The 26,058-nt window shown below is 45.9% G+C and overlaps 1 protein-coding gene across 3 annotated transcripts in view; it reads right to left on the bottom strand.

Moving 5' to 3' along the window:
• LOC149466198 (uncharacterized) overlaps nucleotides 1-25,668 on the bottom strand; it is a 41,294-nt gene extending 15,626 nt beyond the window's left edge. For all 3 annotated transcript variants that reach the window (XM_089672741.1, XM_089672743.1, XM_089672742.1), the window contains exons 1-2: nucleotides 25,532-25,668; nucleotides 11,343-12,053 (exon numbers count right to left, since the gene is read on the bottom strand). In XM_089672741.1, coding sequence (XP_089528867.1) covers nucleotides 11,343-12,047 — 705 coding nt within the window. In that variant the 5' untranslated portion in view covers nucleotides 12,048-12,053; nucleotides 25,532-25,668. The remainder of the gene's footprint in view (nucleotides 1-11,342; nucleotides 12,054-25,531) is intronic.
• Nucleotides 25,669-26,058: the final 390 nt, after the last annotated feature.

Below are 26,058 nucleotides of genomic sequence, written 5' to 3'. Positions count from 1 at the left end.
GGTTTGTTTTAAGCTGCTGTGTCGCGTGTTTCACGTCCAGCAGACTTTTTGTGTAAACGGTTCTAGGTGGTTGCAGTAAAGATTGCGTGTATAACGTGGATCGTTTAGCGGTGCTGATAGGAGTGATTTTTGAGTCAGCAACAAGGTTACTTTTGGCGCAGTTTTTCGGTTTACCTCGGTGTAATTGTTTTACTGTGAAACGTCCCGTGTTTTTCATAAGGATCCACTTTGTCCTTTTTAACAGTTTTTCAGGTTGAAAAAGGGTTTTTCTGTGTGTATTAGGAAAGTTTTTTTTCTTTTTACACAAATTTCCTAAAGGTCAGTTAGCAGGTTTCTGCCCAACCAGTGACCCCTAAGTAACATCCAAGAACCCCTCTTTTTGTTTTGACTTGTGTTAGCTACTGTGTGCAGGGAGAGAAAAGCCACTTTCATCATTGTGCGGTGTGGCCTGCCAAACACAGTGGGTGATGAGAACCACATAAATTACGCTGTGTGAGTGGGCGGTCCAGGGAAATCCTGGTCACCACAAACACTTCGGGTGGTCAGGATCACACAAATTGCGCTGTGGGAGTGGGAGGTGTGCTCTCAGTCTGACCGCCACTTGATGCGCTTCGGGTGATCGATAAGTATCACATAAATTACGCTGTGCTGGGAAAGTGGTGGAATCAGGCCTCTCGGTAGGATCCCACCGAGTGCTCCAGGGGGTAAACAGGTACCCGGACGCGGGATATATACCAGTGACTAGTCACGATGGGCAGTAGTCAGTCCATGAAGAGAGAGGGGGAACCAGCCCTCTTCAGGGTAAGGACAGCTGCACAACTGATGAAGGTGAGTTTGGGGGGGAAGTCTACAGAACCCCTCAAAAGGTGGAATAAATGGTCGAAGGGTACCAGATGGGAAATTCCCCGGGAAGGTACATTTGACGCATGGAGGTGGGAAAAATTCATCTCTGAATTTGAACCACGGATGCAGGCGTCAGAACTAGAGATCGCACAGCTATGGCTTCACAGGTCAATCCAATTAGGGAAGCAAGGCATACATAAACTGGTGTCTGTCCGGAAGAACCAGGTGATGTATACCTGGCCTCCAGAGGGAATAAAACAGGAGGATCCAGTGTCAGAGGTGGAGGAAGCTCTTTCAGGGCTGACTCTACTAAGGCAGGCAGGATCAGGGTCTACTGGGGTTCCCCAACAACCAACAGTGGCTGAGATAAGTATAACTGCACCTGTCTCTTCTGTTAGTGACGTCACTCTTGACATACCTTCTGTGTCTTCTGTCTCTATGCCTCAGCCTCTGCCTCTACTTCTCCCTTCTCCCTGCTTCACCCCAGCTCCTTCTGTTTCCAACTATGAAGCCTACTCAACAACCGATTTGCAGACTATCTGTGAATCAAGGGGAATAGACACCCGGTTAAAAAAACAGGGCGGATTGCATCAAAGCGCTACGAACCACTGATCAGACCCCTGCCCCCCAGCTATACCCTGATCTGAGGGACCTCAAACCTGAAGGTGCAGTAAGCGAGGTGGTTAATCTAAGCCCACCGATGATGCTGGGTCAGCCCTTGCACTCTTCCCGGACCGAGGCCTATCCAGTCAGGGTGCAGCAATTTGAAGGTCCTCCCAATGCACGGGGGGAACGGACTTTAGGGGAACGGGTAGTTTGGCATGTCCCCTTCACCCCGGCAGAGATCCGCACTATTCTGGCTGAGCTCCCGGACTATCGAGTCAATCCGAGAGGATTTGCTCGAATGTTTGGACAAAACCAGTTCAGCTATGGTATGAGCGGGTCAGATTGTGCACAGATCCTACGGGCAAAGGTGGGCATGGAAGTGGCCAGTACAGTGATTGCAGGGTGCTCTATAACCACGCATGAGGAGATGACTTCAGGGGGCAAAGAGTTCTGTACACAGCTAAAGGCAAAGCTTCCAGAAATGTATGGTGCTACCTCTACTACGGACATGATGAAGCTCACCCAGGGTCCTAATGAGGAAAGCGCCTGCTTCTGGCGCCGTCTCAAGCAGGCGGCACTGGATGCGGATCTGGAAGTTGGACCTGATGCTCCAACTGAAGGGGTAAAGGTGACCGCGACGCACATTCTGTTGCGGGCCAAATTTTTGGAAGGCATCAATATTAAAATTCGGGAAAGGCTGGTTCTGGCCCGACCCGAATATAATGAGATGTCTATCCCTGCTATCCTTTCCACTCTTGCGGCAATAGAGAGGGAAATGGATAGAAGAAAACAAGACAAGGCCAAAGTTCTTATGTCCCAGACCCCACACGAAAAACCAAGGGATCTGGGTCACAGGAAGGATAGGCCCCCACCCAGGTGCTTCCAGTGCCACCAAACGGGGCACATGAGGAGGAGCTGTCCCCAATTACCTAAAGGTCGGTGGCAGTTCATTCCTGATGAGTCCCCCGCCCCTATGACCACCATGGTAAGTAACTCCTATGAATCCTCATAGGAAGTTGGCAAATCGGTGTCGGCCCAGATCCATCTTTTTCTCGAGGAATTAAAATATCCCCTCCCTTGCCTCATCGACACCGGTGCAGCCAGAACAGTCTTGCGAAAACAGGACATCCAAGGCAAGGTACCCCTCTCAGGGGCAAACACACCGACGGTAGGTCTCACAGGTCAAACAGTGTCTCTACAGTCCACCAAACCACTCCATTTCAGGTTAGGTCTGCACACTGAGGCTGTCAGGTCAGTGCTGGTCTCAGATGACGTCCCCATCAATCTTTTGGGAGCGGACATCTTGTCAGACATTCAAGCTGTCATTGAGTTCACCCCATCGGGTGTTGTGGTGAGTAGTGCCCTGTCGGAAGAAAGACTGTGCACATTGTTGGCCCTACCTTATCTCACCGAGGCTACATATTGTCTGGAGTTGGACGTATTGGCTGAAGTTGACCCCAAAGTTTGGGCAGCAGATAAATATGATGTGGGTCTCTTGCCGGTACCTCCAACTACAGTCAACATCAGACCAGGAAGCGTGTTACCACAACTACCACAATATCCTTTAAGTGTAGCTCAAATGGACAGCCTAAAAACCCAGATCGACCATTATCTACAGATAAAGGTCCTCACCCCAACCCAGTCGCCATGTAACACACCATTATTCCCAGTAGCAAAAAAGACAGCACCTGGTCAACCGACCACCTACCGGCTGGTACATGACCTGAGAGCGGTAAACAAAATCATCATCAGTGATGCCCCTTTGGTGCCCAATCCACACACCCTGCTGGCAACCGTACCACCCAATGCAAAATTTTTTACCGTCATTGATCTGTCAAACGCGTTTTTCTCGGTACCCCTGGATCCCCAGTGTCAGTACCTTTTTGCCTTCTCCTTCCAGGGCCGACAACTTACCTGGACCCGTCTCCCCCAGGGAGCAGTAACCAGTCCCTCGGAATACAGCTGCAAGCTGAAAATCGTGTTAGATCAGTGGACCCCAATGAATCCAGAGGTGGTGTTGTTACAGTATGTTGATGACTTGCTCCTCTGCTGTCCCACTAAAAAGGATTGTTATCAACATACTGTTTCATTACTCAACCATCTGGCGTCAACGGGCAACAAGGCCAGCAAGGAGAAATTACAACTCTGCCAGGAAAAAGTCATCTTCTTGGGGCATTGTATTTCTCAGGGCACCAGGCACCTAACAACCCAAAGAGTGCAGACATTGCAAGACCTAAAGAGACCCAAAAACCACCGTCAGCTGAGAGCCGTCCTCGGCCTTATCAACTACTGCAGAGATTGGGTCCCCAACATCTCGGACAAACTTGGTCCCCTGTATGAGCTGACATCCAAAACACCATTTCAAATGTCAGATGACGACTGGTCAACTCTTCAAGATTTGACTCAGGAACTCTCAATAGCACCAGCCCTAGGTCTACCCAACTATGACCTACCTTTCTACCTTTTCTGTCATGAAAGTCAGGGCCATGCAACCGGAGTACTAACCCAACTTCACGGAACCAAATACCGCCCCATCATGTACCTATCGACCGCTCTGGACCCAGTCATCAAAGGGTCCCCGGGTTGTGTGAGGGCAGTGGCTGCTTGTGCTGTCCTTGTCCAAAAAGTGGGTGACATCGTTTTGGATTCACCCCTCACACTCTACACTCCGCACTCGGTGCAAGAGATCCTAAACCAGGTCCAAACTAAACATCTCTCTGCAGCAAGATTGACCAAATACGAGGTAGCCCTCCTAACTCCTACTAACCTCTCTATCAAACGATGCACTATTCTTAACCCAGCTTCTCTTCTTCCTGTGTTGGAAGACGAGAAAGGGGGGGAGGACAACAACGACGGTGCTGAATTTTGCAACCCGACTAACAATACTAACACCTCTTCTACTAACATGTCTTCTTTGTCCACTACTAACCTCTCTTCCAAAGGACACAACTGCATTTCTTTGATGGAACTGGAGTCAGCGGCGATCAGCCCAGTGAAGGAAACGCCAATATCGGAAGCGAAAAATCTTTTTGTCGATGGGTCCAGGTACTACACCCAAGACGGTAAGCCACACACTGGTTACGCGGTCACGACGGAAAGTGACGTTGTGGAAAAGGGCTCTCTGAACGCACATATGTCAGCTCAGGAAGCTGAGCTGTGGGCACTGGCCAGGGCATGTGAGTTACATGAAGGTCAGAGGATTAATGTTTATACGGATTCGAGGTACGCGTTTGGTATTGCACATGACTTTGGTCCCATCTGGAAAGCGAGGGGATTTCTCACAAGTTCAGGTAAACCGGTGAAGCATGCAGAACTGATTGACAGGTTGTTCATTGCCTTCGGCCTGCCACGGGAGATTGCTGTTCTTAAGGTGAAAGCTCATACCACTGAGACTAGTGTGGAGGCATGTGGAAACGCTTTGGCAGATCGGTCCGCAAAGGCCGGTGCACTGGTTCAGGAAACGGGGGTTCTGATGCTGGCCATCCCTTCAGAGGTTTCATTAGACGAGTTTAAAAAACTGCAATCACAGGCGGGTTTGCAGGAGAAGGCTAGATGGACAGCAGCAGGAGCCTCCCAAGGGTCGAATGACATTTGGTGCCTGAACAAAAGATGGTGTTTGCCAAAGTCCCTTTTCCCCATGATGGCCCACTTGGCTCACTACCCTGGGCACCAATCTAAGACGGCTATGTGTGCGTTGGTAGACGAGCATTGGATTGCACCTGGGTTCAGTACTGCTGCAGCTACCTTTGCAGCTTCTTGCCTAGTCTGTGCCCTACACAACCCTGGCAGAACGGTAGTAATACCCCAAAGGCACTCACCAAAACCTGAACGCCCCTTCCAACGCATCCAGATCGATTACATCTCGTTACCAAAGAGTGGGCCGTACGAATACGCCTTGGTCTGTGTAGATATGTTTTCAGGCTGGCCTGAAGCGTGGCCCGTCACATGTGCCAACGCTAGTACCACGGCGAAGAAAATCCTGTCTGAGGTTGTGTGCCGCTGGGGTCTACCTGAAACCATCGAGTCCGATAGGGGGTCACACTTCACTGGACAGATCTTTGCAGAGGTATGTAAAGCCCTTCACATCAACCAAGGGCTACACACCCCGTATCACCCCGAGAGTAGCGGTAAGGTTGAACGTCTCAACGGAATCCTTAAAAACAGGATCTCCAAAATCATGGCCGATACCAAAAAACCTTGGCCTGAGTGTCTCCCCATTGCCCTCTATTCCATCCGGAATGCCCCTCGGCAACCACATGGGCTGTCACCCTACGAGGTGTTGTTTGGGGGACCTCCCAAAACAGGGTTGTACTTTCCTCAACAGTTGTCGTCTTTGCATTCACAGCTTACAGGTTATGTGCAATCTCTGCAACGGGAGCTGCAGAAGATACACCATCGGGTTCGCGAATCGCTCCCCGATCCAAATACAATAACAGGTGTTCTTTCTATTGAGCCAGGTGATTGGGTCGTCCTAAAGAAACATCAAAGAACCGGACTCGAGCCACGGTTCACCGGACCATACCAAGTCCAGCTGACGACACCTACCTCACTCAAACTCGAGGGACGAGACAACTGGGTGCACGCAAGCCACTGCAAGAAGCTTTTCAGCTACACCAGAGAATGAGGGGTGTCATTTTCCTTTTTCTTTTTGTTTGTATGTCATACATGTGTGTGAACGGAGGAAAAGACGGCAGATACCCCAACCTTTTATTTAAAATGCACCTGCGTTTAGCCAGAACCGCCAACAAAACCAACTGTTGGGTATGCTCTAAGCCCCCACCCAGTCATCACATGTCCGCAATGGCCGCTGTTCATGCCCTATATGACATCCGCGTCGGCATGAAAAAGCAAGGGACCCCTGGTCAGCCCCCACGTAGACATTTGTCGGTAGAACTTAATGACACATTTTTAGCAGGTAACATCAGTTTCAGCACCAATATTAGCTCTAGCTCCTGTAGGGCCCTCACCAGTCCATTATGGGTAACTGGGCAGCTAGGCAGCCCTCAGGTGTGCTTTAACATCAGCTTTGGCACAGGTAACAAGTTTGTTGGGACTACCACCTGCGAGGGAGGTATAACTGTCAATCTGACTAACCAGACTTCCTTTCTGAGTAACCACACTGACCGACCAGACCACGTGTGTTGGAAGGACGGATGTGATGTGCAGACTGAGGGAGCAATCCCCCAGTCTGTGCAACTGTTGCTCAGTACCAGAGGCCGAACGAGGAACTCCTCCTGTTCTGCTCTGACAGGTCCATACTATTTTCTGTGTGGTTCGGCAGCCTATAGAACATTTCCCCAGAACGCGAAAGGTTCGTGTGCCCTCATAAAGCTAGTCCCCGCATCCTATGTAGTGATGGACCATGAAGAGTTGATGGTCCACAAGAAGGTAAGGATGGCAGGGAGAGTTCGCAGGGAGCTGTTCTCTGAGGGCGACCAGGCATGGGCTTGGTTCCCCTCATGGACAGGATGGGGAATAGAACTTATGAAGCGCCTGAACAATTTTTCTGTCATCGTGGATAGTATGTTTAACGAGACCGTAGAGGCTGTCAGAGAAATTGCCCAAGAACAACGGCAGATGGGAATTTTAGTGCTTCAGGAGAAGATGGCCCTTGATTATCTTTTAGCCGCCAAAGGGGGGTTCTGTGAGTTCATCGGAGAGGATTGTTGTACTTGGATAGAAGACACCGATGACAAGGTCCAGGCCCATATGGACAAAGTTAGTGAACTACAGGGAAAAGCTAGAGCTATAGCTAGTGAGGGTTGGAATCCGTTCAAGGGTTTGGGAGGATTGGGAGATTTCCTGTTCTCCATCGGATCTTGGTTGAAGGAAGTGGGAGTGTATATCCTGATGCTTCTCTTTTTCATCTGCCTTTTATATGCCGCGGTGAGATGTTCCTGTTGCCTCATCGACCGTGTAAACCAAGCTCGGGCAGACGACCACATCTCCATGCCCGCTCCTGGGATCCCACTCCAACCACTGATCGGAGGAAGACCTCACCAACCATCCACCTTCTCTACAGATTACGTCCTGGCTTCCCTCTAATTTATCTCTCTGAAGACCACATTCTCCAAGACCTTCAAGCAAGCTTCAAGCCTCATCATTGTTTGTGTCTGCGATTTGGAAAACTGTCTGGGTCGAGACCAGCCTTGTGTGGCCCCGTCTGCAGGGGCAATTTGAGAATCTATTGCTGGATCTCCCCAGACCACCGTGGGATCACAAGCTTTATTCATACCACAAGTCTGTTTGTGGTTTTTGCAAGAGCCTTCCTGTAGTGAAGGTTCCAACGCTCTTGAGGATCATCGCTTCAATCAAGCCTGTTTGCGTCGAGTCTGCGTCGGGTCTTGTTGTTTCAGGTACCCCGTGGAGCTTTATTCTCAGGGACAACTACAGGAACTCTTTGAAGTTTGAGACTACACCCATCAAGCTGAAGAAGATCAAGAAGGGACACGAGGAGAATATGATAAAACAGGAGGGAATGTCATGGAAATTTTGTATTGTTGGTCGAACTTTAAATGTGTCATGTATTCGTGTTATTCATATGTCTCTCGTGTGGCTTAATTAAAGCTCTGAAGGCTGCAATTGGGCCATGCGCATGTACAATGTATGTATTACAGTACTCGGCTTGGTAATGGATGAGATGGCAGATCTGCGCTTATAGACCGGCGTGTATACCACCACGGCATTCCATGCGAATGCCGCTGTCAGTAGACCGTGGGCCTGTATCCACATATCAGCAGCATGGTACCACGTGGGCTTCATAACGCAATGCGCAAGCGGTGTGAACTCCACGTGTAGGCTTATGCATATCTTACAACCCATTACTAACTTGAAACTGTATCTGGGATGGATGTGTTTTAATAAAGATCGTATCGGGCCCATCCAGGTACAGACTGATATTTTTAGAGAGTGCTTGTACAGAGAATGTACATACCAATAGAAGATAGTAGGACAGGAAATATGACCTCAGATGGCTCATAGGGGGGAAGGGGAGGAAGTCTGCTGACCTCAGAAGGTTCATGGGGGAGGACCAGTGATAGATAATAGCAAAGGCTATGCTCCAATTGGAATGTACATCCTCTGTATAAGCAATCCCCATTGTATTGTTCGGTGGGAGGGATTGACTTTATTCATGTGGGGGGCATGTGTGTATTCTTAATAAAACAGAGAGCTGAGCCTAAAATCAGCCCCTTATGTGAGTTGCAACCAGCCTTAGAGTGTCGTGTGATCATTCCAGGGTAACGGAGCTCCATCACCCACAAATTCAACAGAACCAAAGTATTTGGATGGGCAGGAATCGTGTAGTTTAGCTGCAGTCGTGGTAAGCGAGATTCGCACAGCTTTATGGGGGATTTCTGCGCATCCAACTGCGAGTACTCACGGTAAGGAGAAATTCGTTAAAGCGAATTTCCAAGACAGTATTTAAAGGGTCATTATGGTGGACAGGGATCCAACATTTTCTAAAACGGCCTCCATGTTTTTCCTGTGACGATCCCCTTTAAGTGCAGATTAAATGTACTTTTATATGTTACACGAGGACTAAAATTCCCGACACCACCCACCTGCCATGGCCAGGTCCAAAAGGCTATTTGGTCTCTCTATGATTTTTAAGCTTCTCTTAGATTAATGAAAATGCAGCAGGAAAACCTGAGACTTTGGGGAGGGGGGGGAGGGTGCAGACCTTGAAGGACCTAGGCATAGAGAAGCATAGATGAAGTCATGGAAGGTTCAGTCCACCAATGATCTAAAAATTCATTGTGGTGTTGTTGACCCACGGATGTAAGGGGAAAGGGGGAGGAGGGCAAAGTTAGAAACTACAGAAGGCTGACCTTGAAGGACCTAGGCATAGAGAAGCACAGAAGAAGTCATGGAAGGTTCAGTCCACCAAAGTTCTAACATACATTGTGGTGTTGTTGACCCACAGATGTAAGAGGAAAGGGGGAGAGGGGCAAACTTAGAAACTACAGAAGGCTGACCTTGAAGATACTGAGGTACTTGAACCATAGATGAAGCCACTAAAGATTCAATACACTGCTGTAAACCATTTCTGAGAGCCAAGGGTAACACCGATCACCAAAAAAGACCCTAACAGGTTGCCCAACAGATGTAATCCTTTGATGGCTACTTAGCTCTGAGGACTTCTACAGCTCGAGGATGATTAAGACCCCCAAAGAGAACCAAAAAGCTCTGCCAAATTACCTGACCTCTTGTCTGCTCACAACTATCTATTAAGTTACGTTCAGAACCAGCTCTAAGCACTCTTCAGAACGTGCGGTTTATATCCAGAGCCATTCTTGGAGAAAACGTATTGGTTATTCTAAGGCTTGGAGTTCATGCAGATAGCCCTTAGATTGGAACTACCCTTCCTGCACCGAGAAGAGCCTATTGGCCAACTACTGCCAGGGTTCTTTCCAGGTCGGAGATGTTGACCAAAACCTAAAAGAAAAGCAAGAGGCTTTGCCAATTTACCTGACCACTTGTCTGCTCATGACCATCCTCAAAGCTACGAACAAAACCAGCTCTGAGCACTCTTCAGAAAGTATAGTATCCAGAGCTATTCTTGGAGGCTTTCAATTGGAACTACCCTTCCTGGACCAAGAAGAGACTACAAACGTATTTTTCAGCCTATTGACCAACTAGTGCTGAGGATTTTTCCAGGTCGGAGATGTTCACCAAAACCTAAAAGAAAAACAGGAGGCTTTGCTGATTAACCTGACCACTTGTCTCCTCACGACCATCCTCGAAGCTACGATCAAAACCAGCTCTAAGCACTCTTCTCCAGACAGTATGGTATCCAGAGCCATTCTTGGAGGCAATCTGTTGGTTATTCTACGGTTTCGAGTTTATGCAGATAACCCTTTCATTTGGAACTACCCTTCCTGAACCAAGAAGAGCCTATTGGCCAACAACTGCCAGGGATCTTTCCAGGTCGGAAATTTTGACAAAAACCTAAAAGAAAAGCAAGAGGCTTTGCTGATTAACCTGACCACTTGTCTCCTCATGACCATCCTCAAACCTACGATCAAAACCAGCTCTAAGCACTCTTCAGACAGTATGGTATCCAGAGCCATTCTTGGAGGCAATCTGTTGGTTATTCTACGGTTTCGAGTTTATGCAGATAACCCTTTCATTTGGAACTACCCTTCCTGAACCAAGAAGAGCCTATTGGCCAACAACTGCCAGGGATCTTTCCAGGTCGGAAATTTTGACAAAAACCTAAAAGAAAAGCAAGAGGCTTTGCTGATTAACCTGACCACTTGTCTCCTCATGACCATCCTCAAACCTACGATCAAAACCAGCTCTAAGCACTCTTCAGACAGTATGGTATCCAGAGCCATTTCATGGAGGCAACCTGTTGGTTATTCTATGGTTTCGAGTTCATGCAGATAACCCTTTAATATGGAACTACCCTTCCTGGACCAAGAAGAGCCTATTGGCCAACTACTGCCAGGGATCTTTCCAGGTTGAAGATGTTGACCAAAACCTAAAAGAAAAGCAAGAGGCTTTCCCGATTTACCTGACCACTTATCTCCTCATGACCATCCTCGAAGCTACGATCAAAACCAGCTATAAGCACTCTTCAGACAGTATGGTATCCAGAGCCATTCTTGGAGGCAACCTATTGGTTATTCTATGGTTTCTAGTTCACGCAGATAACCCTTTCATTTGGAACTACCCTTCCTGGACCGAGAAGAGTCTATTGGCAAATCTGTTGGTTATTCTATGGTTTCAAGTTCATGGAGATAACCCTTTCATTTGGAACTACCCTTCCTAGACCAAGAAGAGCCTATTAACGTATTTTTCAGCCTATTGATCAACTAGTGCTGAGGCTTTTTTCAGGTCGGGGATGTTCACCAAAACCTAAAGGAAAAACAAGAGGCTTTGCCAATTACCTGACCACTAGTCTCCTCGTGACCATCTATGAAGCCACTGTCAAAACCATCTCTGTCCTCGCCTTGCTCCGACCTGAATGATTTATATTCTGAATCAAATTTGGAGGAAAGTGGTTGGTCATTCAGGGGACCCAAGTCCATGCAGATAATCTTCAGTTTGGAGCCGCCCTTCCCAAGCCGAGAACTAGCGGTGGTGGGGGTCGGAGTATGGTAGACATGGTCATGCTGAATCTTCCACGGTTCTCCGCCTTCATTAAACTCAAACTCTGGCCACTGGACCCCTTTGTCCTCCATGTTCTCGTGACAGTCTGTGGAAGTGCTAGCGTGCACCATGCTCACGGTGTTGTGCTGGAACACTGCCTCTGCCGAAATGTTGGACCAGTTTGGTTTCTCGTTGTCAGCGGTGAACACCGTTGGCATGGCATCGTGTCGGAGAGACCTCCTCTTCTCTTTCGTTGAGACATAACACTCCGGAGCAAAGTGACTGGAGCAGATGCGAAATGAGCTGTTGTTGCCGCCGTGCAGTATGAGCTGCGCCACGGCATCCAAATCTTCCACGTCTTGCCGGATACGATGTCTACCAATGCAGCGCAGCCACTGTTTTATCCGGTGCAGCTTCCTAGGGAAAGTGTGCATGACTACACCTTCCAGCATTTTGTTCTTGCCCGTCTGGTTATGGCAGTTGTTGACGCTGCAGTATGGCATCTTGTCCTAATGGAGAAAAGTACAAAATATTTAAAGGAGAGCTCCACTTTTACCATAAGATTGGCACAATTCCTCCCAATTTGTCCAATTGTCCCATGCTACCTTTGAAAATGAAAGATAGAAGCTGATTGGTTGCCATAAACACCTGGCTAATCAGAATTTGAAAAATTCCTCTTGATAGGCTCAGCTAATACACCAGGATACTGATACTTTTTTTTTTTTTTCAAATAAAAACAACTGTTATTTTCAGTGTAATATAAAATTACAGTTACTTACAGTCCATTTTTTTAAAATGACAGTTATTTTCAGCCCAATAAAAAACTGACAGTTGTTTTCTGTCTAATAAAAACATTTTTTATATTCAGGCCAATAAAAAAAAATAACTATTTTAAGGCCATTTGAAAAAAAAGTTATTTCTGTTCATTTAAAAAAAAATGACAGGTATTTTCAGTTTAAAAACAAATAATGACAGTTATTTTCAAACCAATAAAAATGACATTTTGTAGGTCAATTAAAAAAATTATTAATTTCAGGCCACTTGAAAAAAAAACATAATTATTTTCAGGCCATTTGAAAAAATGTGTTATTTTCGGTTCATTTTAAAAAAAATGACAGGTATTTTCAGTCTAATAAAAATAAAGACAGTTATTTTCAAGCCAATAAAAAAATTATTTTCAGGCCATTTGAAAAAAATTATAATCATTTTCAGACCATTTGAAAAAAATGATAGTTATTTTCAGGCCATTTGAAAAAAATAGTTATTTTCAATTAATTTAAAAAAATGATAGGTATTTTTAGTTAATTTAATAAATTGACAAGTATTTTCAGTCTGATTAAAAAAAAAAGAAAATGAAAGTTATTTTCAGGCCAATAAAAACATTAATTATTTTCAGGCAATTTGAAAAAAATGATAATTATTTTCAGGCCATTTGAAAAACATTTGTTATTTTCAGTTTGTTTAAAAAAAAATACTTATTTTCAGGCCAATAAAAAAATAATTTTCAGGAAATTTGAAAAAAATGTGTTATTTTCAGTCCCTTTAATAAATGAAAGTTATTTTCAATTCAATAAAAATGAGTTATTTTCAGTCTAATAAAAAGAAGACAATTATTTCTAGTCCGTTAAAATTGACAGTTATTTTTAGTCCAATAAAAAATTAGACATTTTCCATCTAATAAAAAAATTAAAGTTATTTTCAGTCTAATAAAAAAAAAGAAAATGACAGCTATTTTCAAGCCAATAAAAATTACAGTTATTTTCAGGCCAATAAAAAAAAATATTTTAAGGGCATTTGAAAAAATATGACAGTTATTTTCAGTCCATTTAAAAAATGACAGTTATTTTCAGTCCAATAAAAATGACAGTTATTTTCAGTCTAATAAAAAAGACAATTATTTTTAGTCCAATAAAAATTTGTATTTTCCATCTAATAAAAAAATTGGTTATTTTTAGTTCATTTAAAAAAAATGACAGAATATCACAGAATCGCCTAACAACCTGTAACCATTTAAATCAGTCCAGAGCGTTGTCCGGGTCAAACTATTCACCTTGTAAAGAGGACTGTCTGTGCTGCTCATAGCAAGTTACCTCTTTTATGTCCTCACATGCCAGCATGAAACAGAGATGCTGATTGGCTGCTTCAGTCCAGGAATCAGATGGTAAGAACCGACCACCTGTGGCACAGCGCACACTAGTGTGGTCAGTTCCAGTGCAGAAGAAAAAAACAAATACGACATGCTGCAATTTTTTCTGCGCAGAACTGAACTGGAACGCAGCAAAAAGGCACCGGAACGCATCTAAGGGCAGGTTCATACCACAGAATCATTTTTGATGCTTTCCGGGGCATTTTTCTCCTTTTTTTTTTCTTCACCTTAATGTCCAGTTCACACCACAGAAATGCAGTCTGGATGTGCCTCCGTGGGTGTGTTTTTGATGTGTTCTCTGCATTTTCCTCTTTTTTTCTTCTTCTGAAACATGGTCATGTGCGTTCAGTTACGTTTTTGATGCGTTTCGGTGCATTTTACCGCATTCCAGTACGATCCAGTGCAAGAAAAATGCAGCATGTTCTACTTTTTTTTTTTCTCTTGTGCACTGGAACTGCCCACATTAGTGTGCGCTGTGCCACAGGTGGTCGGTTCTGTCTCTCTGATTCCTGGACTGAAGCAGCCAATCAGCATCTCTGTTTCATGCTGGCATGTGAAAAAAGTATTCATACCCCTTAAAATTTCCCGCACACAACCAAAACCGCCAATGTATTTTATTGGGATTTGATGCCCAGGGGTGTCAAACTGGCGGCCCTTCAGCTGTTGCCAAACTACAAGTCCCATCATGCCTCTGGCTTTGGGAGTCATGCTTGTAACTATCAATCCTGCAATGCCTCATGGGACTTGTAGTTTGGCAACAGCTGGAGGGCCGCCAGTTTGACACCCGTGTGATAGACCAACACAAAATGGCACATGATTGTAAAGTGGAAATGATAAAATGGTTTTCAAAATGCTTTCCAAGTAAATATTTGAAAAGTGTGGCATGCGTTTGTATTCAGCCCCCTTTACTCTGATACCCCTAACTAAAATCTAGTGGAACCAATTGCCTTCAGAAGTCACCTGATTAGTAAATAGAGTCCCCCTGTGTGTCGTGATCTCAGTATAAATCCAGCTGTTCTGTGAAGCCCTCAGAGGTTTGTTAGAGAACATTAGTGAACAAACAGCATCATGAAGGCCAAGTAACACACCAGACAGGTCAAGGATAAAGTTGTGGAGATGTTTAGAGCAGGGTTAGGTTATAAAAAAATCTCCCAAGCTTTGACCATCTCACGGAGTACTGTTCAATCCATCATCCAAAAATGGAAAGAGTATGGCACAACTGCAAACCTATGAAGACATGGCCGTCCACCTAAACCAAGGGTTTCCAAACCATGGCCCTCCAGCTGTTGAAGGACTACAAGTCCCATCATGCCTGTGGGAGTCTTGCCTGTGGCTGTCAGAGTCTTGCAAGGCCTCATGGGACTTGTAGTTCCTCAGCACCTGGAGGGCCATAGTTTGGAGACCTATGACCTAAACTGGCTGAGCAAGGAGAGCATTCATCAGAGAAGCAGCCAAGAAGCTCATGGGAACTCTGGAGGAGCTGCAGAGATCCACAGCTCAGGTCCGGGAATCTGTCCACAGGACAACTATTAGTCATCCACAAATCTGCCTGTATGGAAGAGTGGCAAGAAGAAAGCCATTGTTGAAAGAAAACCGTAAGAAGTCCCGTTTGCAGTTTGCGAGAAGCCATGTGGGGGGACACAGCAAACATGTGGAAGAAGGGGCTCTGGTCAGAGGAAACCAAAATGGAACTTTTTGGCCTAAAAGCAAAACGCTATATGTGGGGGAAAACTAACACTGCCTATCACCCTGAACACACCATCCCCATTGTGAAACATGGTGGTGGCAGCATCATGTGGTGGGGATGCTTTTCTTCAGCAGGGACAGGGAAGCTGGTTAGAGTTGATGGGAAGATGGATGGAGCCAAATACAGGGCAATCTTAGAAGAAAACCTGTTAGAGTCTGCAGAAGACTTGAGACCGGGCGGAGGTTCCCCTTCCAGCAGGACAACGACCTGAAACATCCAGCCAGAGCTACAATGGAATGGTTTAGATCAAAGCATATTCATGTGTTAGAATTGCCCAGTCACAGTCCAGACCCAAATCCAATGGAGAATCTGTGGCCAGACCTGAAAATTGCTGTTCACAGACGCCCTCTATCCAATCTGAGAGAGCTTAAGTGATTCTGCAAAGAAGAATGGGCAGAAATGTCCCTCTCTAGATGTGCAGAGACATCCCCAAAAAGACTTGCAGCTGGCATTGCAGCCAAAGGTGGTCCTACAAAGTATTGACTCCGGGGGGCTGAATACAAATGTACGCCACACTGTTCACAGATTTATTGGTCACAAATGTTGAAAACCATTTCTCATTTTCCTTCCACTTCACAATCATGTGCCACTTTGTGTTGGTCTATCACAGTGGTTCTCAACCTTTCTAATGCCGCGACCCCTTAATACAGTTCCTCATGTTGTGGTGACCCCCAACCATAAAATTATTTTCATTGCTACTTCATAACTGTCATTTTGCAGTGGGAGGAGTAGTGCCATGTCATTGGTGTCAGTGGAAGGAGTAGTGCCCCATCACTGATGTCAGTGGGATGAATAGTGCCCCATCATTGGTATCAGTGGGAGGAATAGTGCCCCATCGTTGGTATCAGTGGGAGGAATAGTGCCCCATCGTTGGTGTCAGTGGGATGAATAGTGCCCCATCACTGATGTCAGTGGGATGAATAGTGCCCCATCACTGGTGTCAGTGGGAGGAATAGTGCCCCATCACTGGTGTCAGTGGGAGGAATAGTGCCCCATCACTGATGTCAGTGGGATGCATAGTGCCCCACCGTTGGTATCAGTGGGAGGAATAGTGCCCCATCACTGGTGTCAGTGGGAGGAATAGTGCCCCATCACTGGTGTCAGTGGGAGGAATAGTGCCCCATCGTTGGTGTCAGTGGGAGAAATAGTGCCCCATCGTTGGTGTCAGTGGGAGGAATAGTGCCCCATCGTTGGTGTCAGTGGGAGGAATAGTGCCCCATCGTTGGTATCAGTGGGAGGAATAGTGCCCCATCGTTGGTGTCAGTGGGAGGAATAGTGCCCCATCGTTGGTGTCAGTGGGAGGAATAGTGCCCCATCGTTGGTGTCAGTGGGAGGAATAGTGCCCCATCGTTGGTGTCAGTGGGAGGAATAGTGCCCCATCGTTGGTATCAGTGGGAGGAATAGTGCCCCATTGTTGGTATCAGTGGGAGGAATAGTGCCCCATCGTTGGTATCAGTGGGAGGAATAGTGCCCCATCGTTGGAGTCAGTGGGAGGAATAGTGCCCCATCATTGGTGTCAGTGGGAGGAATAGTGCCCCATCATTGGTGTCAGTGGGAGGAGTAGTGCCCCATCATTGGTGTCAGTGGGGGGAGTAGTGCCCCATCATTGGTGTCAGTGGGAGGAGTAGTGCCCCATCATTGGTGTCAGTGGGGGGAGTAGTGCCCCATCATTGGTGTCAGTGGGGGGAGTAGTGTTCCATCACTGGTGTCAGTGGGGGGAGTAGTGCCCCATCACTGGTGTCAGTAGGAGGAGTAGTGCTCCATCACTGGTGTCAGTGGGAGGAATAGTGCCACATCATTGGTGTCAGTGGGAGGAATAGTGCCCCATCATTGGTGTCAGTGGGGGGAGTAGTGCCCCATCATTGGTGTCAGTGGGGGGAGTAGTGCCCCATCATTGGTGTCAGTGGGAGGAATAGTGCCCCATCACTGGTGTCAGTGGGGGGAGTAGTGCCCCATCACTGGTGTCAGTGGGGGGAGTAGTGCCCCATCACTGGTGTCAATGGGAGTAGTGCCCCATCACTGGTGTCAGTGGGAGGAATAGTGCCACATCATTGGTGTCAGTGGGAGGAATAGTGCCCCATCATTGGTGTCAGTGGGAGGAATAGTGCCCCATCATTGATGTCAGTGTGGTGGAGGGGAGAATAGTGCCCCATCATTGGGGTCAGGGGGGGGGGAAATAGTGCCCCATCGTTGGTGTCAGTGGGGGGAGGAATAGTGCCCCATCGTTGGTGTCAGTGGGGGGAGGAATAGTGCCCCATCGTTGGTGTCAGTGGGGGGAGGAATAGTGCCCCATCGTTGGTGTCAGTGGGGGGAGGAATAGTGCCCCATCGTTGGTGTCAGTGGGGGGAGGAATAGTGCCCCATCGTTGGTGTCAGTGGGGGGAGGAATAGTGCCCCATCGTTGGTGTCAGTGGGGGGAGGAATAGTGCCCCATCGTTGGTGTCAGTGGGGGGAGGAATAGTGCCATATCGTTGGTGTCAGTGGGGGGAGGAATAGTGCCACATCGTTGGTGTCAGTGGGGGGAGGAATAGTGCCCCATCGTTGGTGTCAGTGGGGGGAGGAATAGTGCCCCATCGTTGGTGTCAGTGGGGGGAGGAATACTGCCCCATCGTTGGTGTCAGTGGGGGGAGGAATACTGCCCCATCGTTGGTGTCAGTGGGGGGAGGAATACTGTCCCATCGTTGGTGTCAGTGGGGGGAGGAATAGTGCCCCATCGTTGGTGTCAGTGGGGGGAGGAATAGTGCCACATCGTTGGTGTCAGTGGGGGGAGGAATAGTGCCACATCGTTGGTGTCAGTGGGGGGAGGAATAGTGCCACATCGTTGGTGTCAGTGGGGGGAGGAATAGTGCCCCATCGTTGGTGTCAGTGGGGGGAGGAATAGTGCCCCATCGTTGGTGTCAGTGGGGAGAGGAATAGTGCCCCATCGTTGGTGTCAGTGGGGGGAGGAATAGTGCCCCATCGTTGGTATTAGTGACACAAATGATGGGGCACTATTCCTCCCACTGACACCAATGATACTTACTTTGCTGACCCCTGCTCCAGCCTGGGCTCGCTCTCTCACTTACCTGTCAGCTGTCTTCCTTCTCTGGCCGCTCTCCTCTTCACTCGCTCCGGCAGCTCCCTCGGTCTTCTTTGATGTACGCGCGCTGCCGCTCGGCTCCTCCTCTCCAAGCTCCACCTCCTCGCCGGTGATTGGCCGCCTGTGTGCCTCTCCTGAGCTACAGTTCCGGTGGCCAATCAGCGGCGAGGAGGCGGAGCTGCTGAGCGATCCCGGAGGTGTGGCCAGGTGACAGGAGCAGCGTATCATCCCGCCCACACATCGCCGGAGACAGCAGCGGTGTCTCGGTTCCTAAGACCATCGGAAATATGTGTTTTCCATGGTCTTAGGCGACCCCTGGGAAATGGTCGTTCGACCCCCAAAGGGGTCGCGACCCCCAGGTTGAGAACAGCTGGTCTATCACATCCAATCCCAATAAATACATTGTAACATGACAACATGGGGTCATTTCAAGGGGTGTGAAGACTTTTTCAAGGCGTTGTATACATACATAGGGGGACCTACACATGAAGACATCAATTGTGATAGACATGTCACGTATCGCCACGCACGCCGCAGTGAGAGCAATAAATCTAGCACCAGACCTTCTCCGTGTAGCCAAACTGATGGCCTATAGGGGGCTTTTACAGCGTCACCTATGGGAAACACAGGGTACTGTCACTAAATTGTAAGGTTTGACATGTTGGGTATCGATTTACTCGTCTTTTATATTTTATTATTGTGCACTTCTAAGCGAAGTCATGGACCCATTGGACAGAAAGGTGAGGCAGCACAAAATTGAGCTCATCTCTCTGCTGTCTCCTCCTATCAGAGTGCTTCTTCCCAGCACATAAACGGATTGGCTCCTTGTGCTGCTTCTTTCTCTCTCGTCTCTCTGCCATCTCCTCCTATCAGAGTGCTTCTTCCCAGCACATGAACTGACTGGCTCCTTGTGCTGCTTCTTCCTCTCTCGTCTCTCCGCCGTCTCCTCTTATCAGAGTGCTTCTTCCCAGCACAGGAACTGATTGGCTCCTTGTGCTGCTTTTTCCTCTCTCGTCTCTCAGCCGTCTCCTCCTATCAGAGTGCTTCTTCCCAGCACATGAACTGATTGGCTCCTTGTGCTGCTTCTTCCTCTCTCGTCTCTCCGCCGTCTCCTCCTATCAGAGTGCTTCTTCCCAGCACATGAACTGATTGGCTCATTGTGCTGCTTCTTTCTCTCTCGTCTCTCTGCCGTCTCCTCCTATCAGAGTGCTTCTTCCCAGCACATGAACTGATTGGCTCCTTGTGCTGCTTCTTCCTCTCTCGTCTCTCTGCCGTCTCCTCCTATCAGAGTGCTTCTTCCCAGCACAGGAACAGATTGGCTCCTTGTGCTGCTTCTTCCTCTCCAGCCCTGCATCTAAAATCACCAATCTTGGTGTTGTGAATGCAGAGGAGTGATTTGGGGTCTTATCTAAATTAAAAGCAACAGTGTAAACATTTTACTAATTAATTCATTAAAAAAAAAATAGGCACCAGTGTAAAAGTAAAAAAATAAATTCATTCATTCATAAAATTAAATAAAATTAAAAAAAATTAAAGCAACAGTGTGAAAATAAAAAAACAGAATAATTCATTTATTTTTTTAACCGCTTCCATACCGGGCACTTTTACCCCCTTCCTGCCCTGGCCATTTTTCAGGTTTCAACACTCTCACACTTTGAATGACAATTGCGCGGTCATACAACATTGTACCCAAACTAAAATGTTATTACTTTCTTCACACAACTAGAGCTTTCTTTTGGTGGTATTTAATCACCGCTAGGGTTTTTATTTTTTGCTAAATTAACAAAAAAACACCGCAAAATTATGAAAAAGAAACATGTTTTCTTTGTTTCTGTTATAAAAGTTTGCAAATAAATAATTGTTCTTCATAAATTTAGGCCGAGATGTATTCTGCTACATGTCTTTGGTGAAAATAACCCAAATTAGGATGTATTATTCAGTCTGTAGGAAAGTTATAGAGTTCACAAACTATGGGATATATCTGAAAATTGATCAATCCTGGAGTACTGACAGCCAATCTAATTCCTTGAGGTCCAGGAATGTCAGAACAGTACAGATATCCCCCCAAATGTCAGGACGGTACAGATATCCCCCAAATGTCAGGATGGTACAGATATCCCCCCAAATGTCAGAGCAGTACAGATATCCCCCCAAATGTCAGGACGGGACAGATATCCCCCAAATGTCAGAACGGGACAGATATCCCCCAAATGTCAGGACGGGACAGATATCCCCCAAATGTCAGAACAGTATAGATATCCCCCCAAATGTCAAGACAGTACAGATATCCGCCAAATGTCAGAATGGTACAGATATCCCCAAAATGTCAGAACAGTACAGATATCCCCCCAAATGTCAGGACGGTACAGATATCCCCCAAATGTCAGAACGGTACAGATATCCCCCAAATGTCATAATGGTACAGATATCCCCCAAATGTCAGGACAGTACAGATATCCGCCAAATGTCAGAACAGTACAGATATTCCCCAAATGTCAGAACAGTACAGATATCCCCCCAAATGTCAGAACAGTACAGATATCCCCCAAATGTCAGAACAGTACAGATATCCCCCCAAATGTCAGAACAGTACAGTTATCCCCCAAATGTCAGAACAGTACAGATATCCCCCCAAATGTCAGAACAGTACAGATATCCCCCAAATGTCAGAACGGGACAGATATCCCCCAAATGTCAGGACGGGACAGATATCCCCCAAATGTCAGAACAGTATAGATATCCCCCCCAAATGTCAAGACAGTACAGATATCCGCCAAATGTCAGAACAGTACAGATATTCCCCAAATGTCAGAACAGTACAGATATCCCCCCAAATGTCAGAACAGTACAGATATCCCCCAAATGTCAGAACAGTACAGATATCCCCCCAAATGTCAGAACAGTACAGATATCCCCCAAATGTCAGAACAGTAGAGATATCCCCCCAAATGTCAGGACAGTACAGATATCCCCCAAATGTCAGAACAGTACAGATATCCCCCCAAATGTCAGGATGGTACAGATATTCCCCAAATGTCAGGACGGTACAGATATCCCCCAAATGTCAGAACGGTACAGATACCCCCCAAATGTCAGAACAGTACAGATATCCCCCAAATGTCAGAACGGTACAGATACCCCCCAAATGTCAGAACAGTACAGATATCCCCCAAATGTCAGAACAGTACAGATATCCCCCCAAATGTCAGAACGGTACAGATATCCCCAAAATGTCAGAACAGTACAGATATCCCCCCAAATGTCAGGACGGTACAGATATCCCCCAAATGTCAGGACGGTACAGATATCCCCCAAATGTCATAATGGTACAGATATCCCCCAAATGTCAGGACAGTACAGATATCCGCCAAATGTCAGAACAGTACAGATATTCCCCAAATGTCAGAACAGTACAGATATCCCCCCAAATGTCAGAACAGTACAGATATCCCCCAAATGTCAGAACAGTACAGATATCCCCCCAAATGTCAGAACAGTACAGATATCCCCCAAATGTCAGAACAGTACAGATATCCCCCCAAATGTCAAGACAGTACAGATATCCGCCAAATGTCAGAACAGTACAGATATTCCCCAAATGTCAGAACAGTACAGATATCCCCCCAAATGTCAGAACAGTACAGATATCCCCCAAATGTCAGAACAGTACAGATATCCCCCAAATGTCAGAACAGTACAGATATCCCCCCAAATGTCAGAACAGTACAGATATCCCCCAAATGTCAGAACAGTAGAGATATCCCCCCAAATGTCAGGACAGTACAGATATCCCCCAAATGTCAGAACAGTACAGATATCCCCCCAAATGTCAGGACGGTACAGATATTCCCCAAATGTCAGGACGGTACAGATATCCCCCAAATGTCAGAACGGTACAGATACCCCCCAAATGTCAGAACAGTACAGATATCCCCCAAATGTCAGAACGGTACAGATACCCCCCAAATGTCAGAACAGTACAGATATCCCCCAAATGTCAGAACAGTACAGATATCCCCCCAAATGTCAGAACGGTACAGATATCCCCAAAATGTCAGAACAGTACAGATATCCCCCCAAATGTCAGGACGGTACAGATATCCCCCAAATGTCAGAACGGTACAGATATCCGCCAAATGTCATAATGGTACAGATATCCCCCAAATGTCAGGACAGTACAGATATCCGCCAAATGTCAGAACAGTACAGATATTCTCCAAATGTCAGACCAGTACAGATATCCCCCCAAATGTCAGAACAGTACAGATATCCCCCAAATGTCAGAACAGTACAGATATCCCCCCAAATGTCAGAACAGTACAGATATCCCCCAAATGTCAGAACAGTACAGATATCCCCCCAAATGTCAGAACAGTACAGATATCCCCCAAATGTCAGAACAGTAGAGATATCCCCCCAAATGTCAGGACAGTACAGATATCCCCCAAATGTCAGAACAGTACAGATATCCCCCCAAATGTCAGGACGGTACAGATATTCCCCAAATGTCAGAACGGTACAGATACCCCCCAAATGTCAGAACGGTACAGATACCCCCCAAATGTCAGAACAGTACAGATATCCCCCAAATGTCAGAACAGTACAGATATCCCCCCAAATGTCAGAACGGTACAGATATCCCCCAAATGTCAGAACAGTACAGATATCCCCCCAAATGTCAGGATGGTACAGATATCCCCCAAATGTCAGAACGGTACAGATATCCCCCAAATGTCAGAACGGTACAGATATCCCCCAAATGTCATAACGGTACAGATATCCCCCAAATGTCAGGACAGTACAGATACCCCCCAAATGTCAGAACAGTACAGATACCCCCCAAATGTCAGAACATTACAGATACCCCCCAAATGACCCCTTTTACAAAGTAGACAGTCCGACGTATTTCATAAGAGGCATGGCGAGTTTTTTGAAGTTGTAATTTTTTTGTCAAAATATTTTCGGAAAATGAAAACTGAAAAAAATTATTTTTACTATTTTTTTTTTACATCCTGTCACCAGTGCAGTACAGTGTCATCATATAACTGGTGTGGCGGTGATCAGGGACACTGACTGGTGACAGTACGAAAAAAAAAAATTATAATCATTCAGGGTTTTTTTTTTTTGTGTTTAGCTGTGATTGGCCACGGATAATCCCGATACAGATGGGCTGTGATTGGCCCAGCTTGTGCATGTGATCGCTGTGACCATTCACAGCTAGACACACTTGTATACAATGGATGGCATGAAAGGAAGCCACCCATTGTATACAACTGTCATGTGACCTGCTGTGATTGGTCACAGCAGGTCACATGGTACTGGCAATGGGTCGGTACTCATATCTGTCATCAGCCCTGTCCGAGGTACACGGCCGGTGACAGATCATACCGCAGGGCGGCCCTGCGGGCAGGCGCAATGCCCATGCCTGGAATGACGCCATCTGGCGTCCACCCGAAGGGACAAGCTGCTCGCCCGGCTGCCTTTGTGATATTGGCCGGGCTGCAACTGGTTAAAGCAACAATGTAAAAAAAAAAAATGTAATAAATTTGTAATGAAAGAAAAAACTAATTTAAAGCAGCAGTGTAAAAAAAAAATATTGCTATAAATTAAAAAAAAAATTAAAAGCAGCAGTGTAAAAAAAAATTTAAAAATTAATGAAAGTAAAAAAAAAAATTAAAGCACCAGTGTAAAATTAAATAAAAAAAAACTTAAAAGCAACCTTGAAAATAATAAAATAAATGAATAACTACAAAAAAAAAATGTAAGCAACAGTGTGAAAATAATAAAATAAATGAATAACAAAAAGAAAAAAGTAAGCAACAGTGTAAAAATAATAAAATAAATAACTACAATAAAAATGTAAACAACAGTGTGAACATATTAAAATAAATGAATACCTAAAAAAATGTAAGCAACGGTGAGAAAATAATAAGATAAATGAATAACTAACAATAAAAATTTAAGCAACAGTATGAAAATATTAAAATAAATTAATAACTAAAAAAAAGTAAGCAAAAGAGTGAAAATAAATAAAATAAATTCATAATTAAAGAAAAAAATCAAGTAACAGTGTAAAAAATAAATTACGAATTATAAAAAAAAACTATTAACGTGTCCCCATCCCCCCTATGCGCGCGCGTGCAAAGGTGAATACACGTGTTGGTCCCGCACACACACAAACAGCAATCGTCCCACACATGTAAGGTATTACAGCGAACATCCAATCCTGGGCAGTAATTCTACCTTCAGCCCTCCTCTGTAAATCTGAAGTGGTGACCTGTAAAGGCTTTCAAAGCGTCGCCTGTGGATAGTAAAATTTAAGTCGCTTGTCGCTGTTGGACGGTCGCAATTTTAAAGTGCGACATGTTTGGTATCTATTTACTCTGCGTAACATCCTCTTTTATATTTTACAAAAATGGGTTATGCATTGGGTTGTTTTTTTGGGTTTTTTTGCATAAAAATGAAAAAAAATATTTTTTTCCCAAAAGCATTAAAATGAAAAAAAAAAATTTATTTTTTTTCCCCAAAAATTGTGTTTGAAAAACTGCTGCGCAAATACCGCATGACATTAAAAAATGGTAAAAACCCGGCAATTTATTGTCTCATGTTTGGGGCTTTTAACTAATTTTTTTTTTAAATATTAAAAATATTTTTAAAGAAATATTGATTTTTGTAAACAAAAAAGTGTCAAAGGAAGGCCTGGGGGGCGAAGTGGTTGATGCAGCATCACTGGTTGCCATCGGCAACAGCTCTGCTTCTGCTCCAGACACACCGCAGCCTATACTGAACTGTGCCACCCACAGCAACCAGTCATCTCCCCCCATTCATGTTCCAAAATGCATCGACAGAACAAAGGGAAGACTCTGACTGGCTTCCCCTGACAGCACAGACAGTTCTCCTTTCAGGCTGTGAGGGCACAAAGCTCATGATACTAAACACAGCCGGCTGTGACCCTCCACAGAGCCCAGCAGGGTCCTGTCCGCCATGACAGAGGAGAAAAAAAAGGGGGAGCCTACCTGTCACCCCAGGAACCAGGACTAGGCAAACCCCGCCCACTCAGCCCCTGTCCTGCTACCTCCCTCTGACCGGAAGTGACCCTTTGGAACCGCCTTCCAAACCCAGGCTGAGCTTCCCTGGGTGTACTGGGCGTGGCTTCCCGGATGCTTCCGTGTTGTACTTCAACCCTCCTTACAGATCAGAAGGCTCAATGGTGTGATTGGCCAGCGGAAGACAGCTGTACAGGGGAGGGGTTGTAGGTGGAGTTCCGCACTGTATGCAATAGATCGATAGTTATTAGTGATTACAATGATTGAAACAAAAGCCCCGCCCCCCCATAGAAATGATGGCATGACAGCGAGTTTATGTTGTGTTTATACTCCATTCTAATCCTTCTATTCATTATAAACCACATAATACAATGAATGGCAGAGAAAGCATTACTGGGTCCTGTAACGGATGCAATTCTTTCTTCGTATACTGATAATTAGCTATAAAACTGACATTTTTAATCATATATTATTTATTAGTATTTAATGTAATATTT

The sequence above is a fragment of the Staurois parvus genome, unplaced genomic scaffold, assembly GCF_062004578.1.
Source record: "Staurois parvus isolate SC_StPar_1 unplaced genomic scaffold, SC_StPar_1.0 ptg000132l, whole genome shotgun sequence".
Lineage (NCBI taxonomy): Eukaryota > Metazoa > Chordata > Amphibia > Anura > Ranidae > Staurois > Staurois parvus.
Note: the sequence above shows the minus strand (reverse complement) of the source record. Positions and strands in the feature narration are given on the sequence as shown.